Source organism: Otolemur garnettii, unplaced genomic scaffold (assembly GCF_000181295.1).
Source record: "Otolemur garnettii isolate 467f Iridium unplaced genomic scaffold, OtoGar3 scaffold00002, whole genome shotgun sequence".
Taxonomy (NCBI): Eukaryota; Metazoa; Chordata; class Mammalia; order Primates; family Galagidae; genus Otolemur; species Otolemur garnettii.
Genome location: NW_003852397.1, coordinates 33004597 through 33015907, shown reverse-complemented (window position 1 = coordinate 33015907; position 11311 = coordinate 33004597). Strand labels below are relative to the sequence as shown.

Sequence of the window (11311 nt, the reverse complement as noted above, 5' to 3'; positions counted from 1 at the left end):
CGTCATTGTTGTTTGGCGGGTCCGGGCTGGGGATTCGAACCCGCCACCTTAGGTGTACGTGGCTGGCGCCCTAGCCGGTTGAGCTATAGGCGCCCGGCCGACATTTGTTATTTTCATTGTATCTCAGTATAATTTGATTGTATTCTGGTCCACTTTTTAGGAATTAGCTTCCCAAAACTCCCTGCCTATGAATTATTATACAGTATTCTACCACATTCAAGAACAACTACCCAGAGACTGTTTTATTGTAAGTGAAGGAGCAAATACAATGGACATTGGACGCACTGTGCTTCAAAACTACCTTCCTCGTCACAGGTAAGCCTTTCAAGAAATAAATTATAATTAATTATGATGTATTTAATTTGAAATTACGAAAGTGCAGATTAAGAAAATGTTTGAGAATTGCACATGCACAGTATAGAAGAATATTCAGTAGAACCTCCATAGTTGATCACCTCCCTACACTGACCACTTCCTTAAGTTGACCTAATTTTTGTAGACTGGACATGCACTACATGTCCATATCAGTACAGTAGGCTTAGTTCCTCATGTTGACCACATCTGTTGAACAGTTTGTTACAGTCCCTTGGGTGGTCAATTTATAGAGATTCTACTGTATTTCATAAAAGTATTCTGAGGTTAGGTTTGATAGAAGTTTTATGCTTGTTATATTCTTGTTATCCTCCCTGCGATAATTTGTACACCTAGTGTTCTAAGGACATATTTACAGTCTTTCAGACAGTCATGAGTGGCTTTTCCCTATCATCCTGCTTAATCTTTTTATTTATTTTATTTTTTTGAGACAGAGTCTCATTATGTCACCCTTGGCAAAGTGCGTGGTGCCACAGGTCACAGCAACCTCAAGACTCTTGGTCTTAAGTGAATATCTTGCCTCAGCCTCCCAAGTAGCTGGGACTACAAGCACCCGCCACAATACCCGGCTATTTTTTTGTTGCAGTAGTCATTGTTGTTTAGCAAGCCCAGGCTGGGTGTGAATCTACCAGCCCTGGTGTGTATGGCCGGCGCCCTGACTACTGAGTACAGGCGTCAAGCCCATTCTCCTTTATCTTGACAAATTGGTTCTTTATAGTCTAAAGGTTTTATATTAAAGAAAAAGAATGTTTTCATGATTGTTTATTTTTTCATAAACCTTGTGAATATGACTAAAGGGTTTGTGTCAACTCCAGCCTCTGTGACATGCCCCAGAGTTTCATTTTAGTATTGTTCCCCAACAGGCTTGATGCTGGTACTTTTGGAACAATGGGAGTTGGTTTGGGATTTGCTATTGCAGCTGCTATACTAGCTAAAGATAGAAGCCCTGGGCAACGGGTCATCTGTGTGGAAGGAGACAGTGCATTTGGGTTTTCTGGCATGGAGGTGGAAACCATCTGCAGGTAAAACAACCAAAAATTATATACCCACTCACCTAACAAATACTCACCAGTGTTCCCCAGAATGCCAGGTGCCCTGTGCATAGCACTGTGCTCTGTCCTGAGAATACAAGTACAAGGACCCAAGGTCTTTCTCTTCTAGGACAGTGTATTTCTGTGTTCCCAGCCTTCTTCCTGTATGCTAAACCCTATAAATCCATGGGGAGGAGTTTCGGGCTCACTGAAAAAAAAAAGTTTTGGCCTGAGAGAAGCTTGCTTTCTTCAGGGAGACAGCAGAGTGTGGTGGTTAAGAACACAGACTCTGGGATAAACAGCCTCGATTTAAATACTGATTCTATTGCATCAAAACCAAGTGACTATGGTTAAGTTGCTTAACCAAGCCTCAGTTTCCTCTCCTCTAAAATAGCAATAGTAATAGTTCCTACCATAGAGAATGGTTGAAAGAAACAAATGAGATAACCCAGGTAAATCTCGAGGTGATGGTCTGTGAATATAAGCCATTTGGATTATGTTTGTAGTTATGAGGATTCATGGAGAAACTCATGAGTTGTAGATCCCACTATCAAAGTATGGAGAATTTTTCTCCCCAACTATTAATATATTTAAACTGTAATTAAACCATTCTTTTCTTAGCTAGAGCTCTTATTAGCATTTTTGTGAATTATGTTTGGGGCTTTCAGAGCTTTGATACCTAAAACTATTTTATTATTATTATTTATTTGTTTTTTTAGAGACAGAATCTCACTTTGTCTTGGTAGAGTGCCGTGATGTCACAGCTCCCAGCAACCTCCAGTTCTTGGGCTTAGGCGATTCACTTGCCTCAGCCTCTTAAGTAACTGGGACTGTTAACATAGGCACCAGCCACAATGCCTAGCTATTTTTTGTTGTTGTTGCAGTTTGGCCAGGGCCGGGTTGGAATTTGCCACCCTCAGTATGTGGGGCCAGCACCCTACTCACTAAGCCACAGGCACCGCCTCATACCTAAAACTTTTAAGCTCAAGGGAAGGTATAGTTAACCCTTTGTATACATGGGGGATCAATTCCAGGACCCTCCTTCTGATACCAAAATCTGAGGATGCTCAACTCTCTTATATAAAATAGTGTAGTATTTGCAAATAACCTACACACATTCTCCCATATATTTTAAATCATCTCTAGATTATAATGCTTAGTACAATGTAAATGCTATGTAAGTAGATGTTATACTGTATCATTTAGGGAATAAGAACAAGAATAAAAAGTCTACATGTTCAGTACAGACACAATTTTTAAAAAAATTTTTGATCTGCAGTTAGTTAAATCCACAGATGCAGAGCTTACACAGACAGAGGGCTAACTGTGTCTTTAAAGATATCTATATTGGCTCGGCCGCCCATAGCACAGTGGTTACAGCAACAATGGCCACGTACACCGAGGCTGGAGGGTTTGAACCCAGCCTGGGCCAGCTAAACAACAATGACAACTGCAACAAAAAATAGCCAGGTGTGGCTCGGCGCCTATAGCTCAACCGGCTAAGGCGCCAGCCACGTACACCTAAGCTGTCGGGTTCGAATCCCCAGCCCGGACCCGCCAAACAACGATGATGGCTGCAACCAAAAAATAGCCGGGCGTTGTGGCGGGCGCCTGTGGTCCCAGCTACTTGGGAGGCGGAGGCAGGAGACTCGCTTGAGCCCAGGAGTTGGAGGTTCCTGTGAGCTGTAATGCCACGGCACTCTGCCCAGGGGGACAGCTTGAGGCTCTGTCTCAAAAAAAAAAAAAAAAAAAAAAAAAAAATAGCCAGGTGTTGTGGTGGGCAACTGTAGCCCCAGCTACTTGGGAGGCTGAGGCAAAAAAATTGGTTAAGCCCAAGAGTTTGAGGTTGCTGTGAGCTGTGATGCCAAGGCATTCTACCAAGGCTGACAAAGTGAGACTCTGTCTCAAGGAAAAAAAATGTCTATATTGACAACCAAGTGACATACAACAAAAAGATGATTTATAAGGAAGTTAGTCTTCTAGCGAATAATGATTCCCTTTGAGCATGGAGAGAAGAGTTACCATAGTCCTTACTTAACAGCATGCAGTTTAATTTTATTTTTACCACCTGCCTTTGGAAATTATATTAGAAATTTAAATCTACATTCTTTTTCGGTCATTAATAAAGTTTAGTCATCTTTTTGTCTTACTATACTGTTCAGCACTTTGTTAAGTATTCTGTTCTGTACTAATTACACCACGTAATGTGCTTCTAATTATGGGTGCAGTGGCTTGAGTGCTGATTATGTATGCTAGTCACTGTGTGTCTCTCACGCTGTATAGCAAGGGCTGGGAGTCTGAGGAGCTCAGAAAGTAGAAAGGCACTTTTCAAATTGTACTCCTAGGAACCAGAAGACGTGCTTTAGAGGGTATTAAGTAGGGAGGTTGTTATTCATAGTAGCATTTAGATCTATGAAAACCTAGACTCAGAAAAGCTCAGTGATTTGCCATAGCTCAGTAGTGGTAAAACTCAGGTCTACCAACTCCTAATCTTGCCTTCTTTCTTAACACTCCATGATGTTTCTGATGATTTTATCAAATAGAAATATTTGCGAGGATAATAAATGCTTAATTTTTGTGTTCCTCTAAAATTATAAAAAGCTTATAGAAAACATTATTAATTTTTAAGTTAAAATTCCAGCCCAAAGAAAAGAAACTGCTTAAGAATGAAGAGTGATTTCCTTCATATGTATATTTTACTTTGACTTTGAGGTACAACTTGCCAATCATACTTTTGGTGGTGAATAATAATGGAATTTACCAAGGTTTTGATACAGATACTTGGAAAGAAATGTTAAAATCTCAAGATGCTACTACAGTGTAAGTAACTGAAAACAATGTATATTTACTTTTCTCTCATTGATTTTAACTTCTCTTTAAAAAATTTACTGTAGTGGAATGTACCTCCATAGTATGAGTATCATGTGTTTTGATCATCAGCCCTTAAAAAGGGCAGGAATCCTGTCTCTGTGGTTCTTATTTCATAAATATCCATGATAGGGTGCTTCAGTAGTTTATGATCAGGGAGCCCCTGATGACTTAGATAAGTGAGCATGATGTCTGAGCCCTGTTAATGAAAGAACTTACTGCACAATGCTCCCAGTCGTAATATTTCTGTGATGCCATGTAGGAATATGAAGGTTTACATACTATTTATGATCCAGATGTCTTCCTTCCTTTTACCACTTAGCTAATCTTGATTATCTGGTAGTAGAGGCAAACTAAGACAATGTGATAGCTGGCCATAAGGGCTGAGGCAGATGTGAATTTGTGGGCGTGGGGTGGAATAGGCTAGGAGTGTGTTTGTTTATGTCTCACTGACTTCATTTGTTCTTTTGCTATTATTTGTTGTTTTGTAATGACCATTCCTTTTAAAAAATTCATAGTAGTTAGGCGGGGTGTGGTGGCTTACACCTGTAATCCTAGCACTCTGGGAGGCTGAGGCAGATGGATTGCTTGAGCTCACAGGTTTGAGACCAACCTGAGCAAGAGCGAGACCCTATCTCTAAAAATAGCCAGGCGGTGGCTCGGCATCTGTGGCTCAAGTGGCTAAGGCACCAGCCACATACACCTGAGCTGGCAGGTTCGAATCCAGCCCTGGCCCGCCAAACGACGACGGCTGCAACCAAAAAATAGCCGGGCATTGTGGCGGGTGCCTGTAATCCCAGCTACTTGGGAGGTGGAGGTAGGAGACTCGCTTGAGCCCAGGAGTTGGAGGTTGCTGTGAGCTATGATGCCATGGCACTCTACCCAGAGCGACAGCTTGAGGCTCTGTCTCAAAAAAAAAAAAAAAAATAGCCAGGAGTTGTGGCAGGTGCCTATACTTGGGAGGCTGAAGCAAGAGAATTGCTTAAGCATACGAGTTTGAGGTTGCTGTGAGCTATGACACCATGGCACTCTACCAAGGGCAACAAAGTGAGATTCTGTCTCAAAAAAAAAAAATTGATAAAAGTTGTGTGACTGTGCTAGGTACATTGCAGTTGTTACAATTTTTTTTTTTTTTTTTTTTTTTTTGAGACAGAGCCTCAAGCTGTCCCCCTGGGTAGAGTGCTATGGCATTACAGCTCACAGCAACCTCCAACTCCTGGGCTCAAGCGAGTCTCCTGCCTCAGCCTCCCAAGTAGCTGGGACCACAGGCGCCCGCCACAACGCCCGGCTATTTTTTGGTTGCAGCCGTCATTGTTGTTTGGCGGGTCCGGGCTGGGGATTCGAACCCGCCACCTTAGGTGTACGTGGCTGGCGCCTTAGCCGGTTGAGCTATAGGCGCCGAGCCTGTTACAATTTTTTTTCAGAAACAGTTTTTTCTTTTTGAGACACAGTCTCTTCCTATTGCCTGGGCTAGAGCTTAGGGGCAACTTCACAGCTCACTGCAGTCTTTAACTCTTGGACTCATGTGATCCTCCTGCCTTATCTTCCTGAGTAGCTGGAACTACAGGTGTGCATCACCATGGCTAGCTAATTTTCTTTTTTAATTTTTTGTAGAAATGATGTTTTTCCATTACCAAGGCTGGTCTTGAATTCCTGACCTAAGTGATCTTCCTACCTCAGCCTCTCAATAGTGCTGGGATTATAATCATTGCAGTCACCACACCTGGCCTGCAGTTTAAATTTAGGTTATTTAAAATTAAATGAAATGAAAAATTGAGTTGCTTAGATTAGTCACATTTGAAGTGCTCACAGAAGTGAGTAGGTAGTGGCTGTTATATTAGATAGCACAGGCATAAAACATTTCTGTCATCACAGAAAGTTCTGTTGAACATTGCTATTTAGACAATAAAAAATGCAAGAAAAATTTAGTATACTGGTATTTCAGTTTAAGTGTTGGAAATAAAAGTAGGCCTTCAGTTCAGCCTAAATTTTTTTATGGATTATTTCTGAGAATGATTTTTTTTCCCTAAAACTTTAAGTTTTAAATTTCATTGACTTGTGGACCTTTGTTTTTAGGGCCCCTCCAATGTGTCTTTTGCCAAACTCTCATTATGAGCAGGTCATGACTGCATTTGGAGGCAAAGGGTATTTTGTACAAACACCTGAAGAACTCCAAAAATCCCTGAGGCAGACCCTGGCAGACACAACTAAACCTTCTCTTATCAACATCATGATTGAGCCACAAGCCACACGGAAGAGCCAGGTAAATGAAGTTGCTAAACAGAAAGCAGGAAATGTGTCTACTCCCCCATCTCCAAGAAGTATCTACCAAGTAGAGCACTCACTATTATCCACAGAGGTCTTTCTAAGCCATTTGTGAGTTTGGCAGTTTTACTTTTGTGTTCAACAAATATTTGTTGACATAATCTGTAAGGAGTGTTGTCTAAGGTGCTAAGAATAGCATGGTTGAAGTGAAACTAGGCTCAGTCCTTACCTTCATGGAGTCTGGTAGGAGAGAGAGATAGTGCAGGAACCTGACGACTCAGCACAATAACAGAGTGAGACATTGTATGGAAGGAAAGGAACCCAGTTCTAAGCAACATACAACAAAGGGGTCTGATTTGTATTGGAAAGTTTCTGAGAGGAAGTGATGCTTACACTGAGATGAGAGGGGTGAGCAGGGACTAACTCAGCAAAGAGGTGAGAGAAGAGATGTGCTGAAGCTCTGAGGCAAGAGGAAGCATGCTGTATTTGCAGAGTGTCTGGAAGACAGATGGAGGAAGCACCATGAGAGATTAGACTGTAATTGGACAATTTGTGCAGTTCATTAGAAATTACTTTGTGACTTTGACCTCTAAGGCAAAACTGTAGTGTAGCTTACAGCAGTGAAATAAATGACTTTAGTGTGTGTAGCATGATCCTTTCCATCCTAGATGAAGTTGCTTTTCATACTTAAATTTATTCCCTGGTGTTGATTCCTGCTGTTGATCACCACACCTGTCTTTCATGCTTACACCTTGCATATCAGCCACTCTTCAGAGCAGATGTATTTTAAGTCCTTTCTGTCTTGGTTCTTACATATATATCCATCATAGGACCTCTTCCTTTTTTGAAGAAGCCTGGGGACAAATGGGCAAACAGATCCCTGGACAATCAGTAAAATATAAATTAACTAATTTGGAAACTGTAAAATATATAGAATTTTACTAGAATTCTGTTTGTGTAAAAACGGATATTAGAGACTCTGGCTTTTCAAGCAGAGAGAAGAGGTATTCAAGAAGAAGCCTTGTGACAAGGAAGATGGTGCAAAAGGATTATGCCAGGAGAGTGATGGGCAGGGCCTGGGTGGGATTTCCCAGGAGCAAACAGGCAGGCTGAGGAAGGGCTGACAACTTTCAGGGGCTCCTCTACCCCTCTGGGCTTATTGATTGCTTTTTCTTCTGCCAACCAGACACCCAATAGACAGGTATTTTAATTTCATGCTATTTTATTGATTTATGACCAGGTATATGCTTTCCAGTGACTGGAATATTAGTTTTACATTCCAGGATGTCCCCCTCCAGGTGTCAGTCTATCAGAGTACTAGTGGAGCTAAAATCACTATGACTAACTTGGTGAATACATATAATGGAAATACTCTTGAGGCCTAAATTAATAACAGAAGAGCCCTAATAAATTTTCTCCTCTTTGCTAGTGAGTTCAACTTTTTTTTTTTTTTTTTTTTTTGAGACAGAGCCTCAAGCTATCCCCCTAGGTAGAGTGCCATGGAATTACAGCTCACAGCAACCTCCAACTCCTGGGCTCAAGCGAGTCTCATGCCTCAGCCTCCCAAGTAGCTGGGACCACAGGCGCCCGCCACAACGCCCGGCTATTTTTTGGTTGCAGCCGTCATTGTTGTTTGGCGGGCCCGGGCTGGGGATTCGAACCCGCCACCTTAGGTGTACGTGGCTGGCGCCTTAGCCGGTTGAGCTATAGGCACCGAGCCGTGAGTTCAACTTTTTAAAATCTGCTTCCAGTGATCTGTCTTATAATTTCTGTATGAATTTTGTTTAGGTATTGCTGGAGAAATATAAGTGCTAACCTTCCTTTATTATAGTTCTATGAAGATCATCCTTATATTTCTTGCATTTATCACTTTAGTATTATTTATCTTCATCCCACTAGAATTCTACACATACTATCGTCTCTAAGCTATTGCTTTTTGGCTGTCTGTCCACCACTGGCCATTTGTCACCAATTCTCAGTGTAGGCTAGCTACTTCCTGCTTTAATATGGGGAATGCCTAAGTCTGTGCAGTAGTCTGTGTCTAGGCCACATGTGTAGGATAGTGTTAGTCCTGGAAACAGCTGTCATGCACAGTTCCTCCCACCCAGATTCTTCTCTGAGACCTTAGCCCCTATGGGCCTCCTTTACCTCCTCTCTCCTTTTGAGTATATTTCTGGTTCTTTCAGAGTGTGGTTTTTGTGCCCTGATTACTATTACTAGAAGGGGACCCGGAAGGCCATTGTAGATTGTTTTGTAGGACATGACAGCCAGGCTCACCAATGGATTTTTAGCTCCATTTGGGGGAAAGTACTAGACCAAAAACAAACCTCATTCACCCACCATTATGTAGAACTTTTAAATTTTAGAACAAACAAAACAGTGAGGATAGAGTTTGAGACAGTTATTTCTTTCAACTGAATGTTTGTTGTCTTCCTTTTCTAGGATTTTCACTGGCTGACTCGCTCTAGCATGTAAATAAAGATTCCAATCAGGTGGAATCTTGAGTTTTCTCGATCTTGCAAGATGAAATTTTGTTTTCCACAGCAAGATTACTAAAATGTTAAAATTGTGCAAGAAAAATAAAATTTTATTTTAAAGTGACATGGTATAGGAATTGATTAAAAACAGAATACTACAGAAATAACCATTTACAGATGAAAGAAGAGAAAGAGTTTTTTATTAAAGCATTGCAGCTACCTAACCACTGAGTTACACATCAGTATACTTTTTTTTTTTTGAGACCAAGTCTCCAGCTGTTACCCTGGGTGGAGAATAAGAATACTATGTTATCATAGCTCACAGGAACCTCCAACTCTTGAGCTTGAGAGATCCTCTTGCTTCAGTTTTTCTATTTTTAGTAGAGACAGGGTCTTGCTTTTTTGCTCAGGCTGGTCTCAAACTCGTGAGCTCAAGCAATCTACCCGTCTCGGCCTCTCAAGAATGCTAGGATTACAGGCATGAACCACTGCACCCGGCCATCAGTACACTTTTATGTAAATTCATTCTTCAATTTGCTATAGTTTGAATGTTCATCCTCCCAAACATCATATTAAAATTTGATCCCCAGTTCTGGAGGTAGGGCCTAATGGAAGTTGTTGGGGTCATGGGCCCCTTAGGAATGGCTAGGTGCCATCCTGTGGAAATGAGTTCTTAGTCTGTTAGTTTCCATAAGAGCTGGTTGTTAAAAAGAGCCTGGCACCTCCCCAGTCCCTCTCTTGCTTCCTCTCGCACCAGGTGATCTTTGCATGTACCAGCCCCCTTCACCTGCTGCCATGAGTGGAAGCAACCTGAGCTCCTCACCAGGCACCCCGTCTTAAACCTTACAGCATACAGAAGCTTAAGCTAAATAAACCTCTTTTCTTTATAAATTACCCAGTCTCAGGAATACCCTTATAGCAGCATTAAACAGATCAAGACAGTTATCTATCTTTTAAAAACATCTTCCAAAGAAAAAGTTGTAAGACTTGTTTAATGTAGAGAAATGTTCAGTAAGTTGGGATGCATAGGCTCTCTCTAGTTTATGTTTTGTCTTTTGACCACTTAATATCTTAGTCTCCCCAGTATTTAGTGGGGTTTATCCTATACTTGATAAGTTTTCTTTTTTCCTAGAAAAAACTTATAGAGCCTAAGAAGTCATACCATACCCAAACTAATAATTATAGGGCATATTTGGATTAGCAACCTTAGTTTATGCACATCACATTAAGACTAAAAGAGTTAGTCATAATTTATAAAGAGCTCTTGTAATTAAGAAAAATATTAATGTACCAGTAGAAAAACAGGCAAAGTACATAAATGTATAATGCACAGAAAAAATGGCCAATAAAAGTATGAGTATATCCCAATACTTTGGGAGGCCATGTCAGGAAGATTGGTTGGGGTCAAGAGTTTGAGACCTATCTGAGCAGCATAGTGAGACCCTATCTCTACAAAATATTAAAAATAAAAAATATAGATATAAATAAATATAGTTATACTGAAAATCATTGATTTTTTTTACCCACCTGGCAAAGTGCTTTTTAAATTAAAAATAAATAAATAAAACAAAGTGCTTTTTAAATTAAAAATAAATAAATAAAACAAAGTGCTTTTTAAATTAAAAATAAATAAATAAATAAATTCTGAATTTTGGTGAAGTGAAAGTGCGGTAATGAAGGTGAAATGAAAATGTGGACTCTTACGCTGCTGGTTGGAGTCGAAGTTGGTACATTTCTGTAGAGTAATTGCATCATTGCTTATATTTGGAATCTTAAAAATGTTCATCCCCATAACTTTTGACATAATGAGGCTATTTAGGGAATGTATCCTAAAGAGATAATAAAATATTTTGTCAGATATTTTTAAAAAGACATTGAGCATGGTTGAGGAACAACTCCAGTGTTTTATATTTGAATATTGGTTCCATAAATATTGTCTGACATTATAAAATAAAAATTCTCTTCACTAATATTTGTTGATGGAGAAATAATCACAATATAATATTACATGAAAAGGGCAAGCTACAATATGGCATGGGGCCAAATAAAATGCACCCACTTGTGCACCTATGCACATGTAGAGAAAAAAGATAGGCAAAAACCCCAATCTTTTAATATAACTTAGTGATAGAATTATAGGCAATTTTATCTCTTCTGCATTTTTCTTCTACAGAATTTTAAAAATAATATGTAATTTTATCATCAGAAACAGATGTTATTTTAAAAGAATATTAGAAAAATACCATTTATTTTCAAGGTCATTGGTATTTATTACCTGCAATTTAATATGAATTGGAG

General features: G+C 40.0%; 1 protein-coding gene across 5 annotated transcripts in view; it reads left to right on the top strand.

The window, feature by feature from the left end:
* The window catches only part of HACL1 (2-hydroxyacyl-CoA lyase 1), a 37867-nt gene extending 28728 nt beyond the window's left edge, over positions 1-9139 (top strand). For 3 of the 5 annotated variants that reach the window (XM_003781717.3, XM_023513646.1, XM_012805784.2), the window contains 5 exons: positions 161-315; positions 1236-1394; positions 4116-4223; positions 6348-6534; positions 8979-9139. In XM_003781717.3, the coding sequence (XP_003781765.1) occupies positions 161-315; positions 1236-1394; positions 4116-4223; positions 6348-6534; positions 8979-9011 (642 nt within the window). In that variant the 3' untranslated portion in view covers positions 9012-9139. The remainder of the gene's footprint in view (positions 1-160; positions 316-1235; positions 1395-4115; positions 4224-6347; positions 6535-8978) is intronic. The other 2 variants (XM_023513647.1, XM_023513649.1) reach the window with 1 other exon arrangement.
* The last annotated feature ends 2172 nt before the right edge of the window (positions 9140-11311 follow it).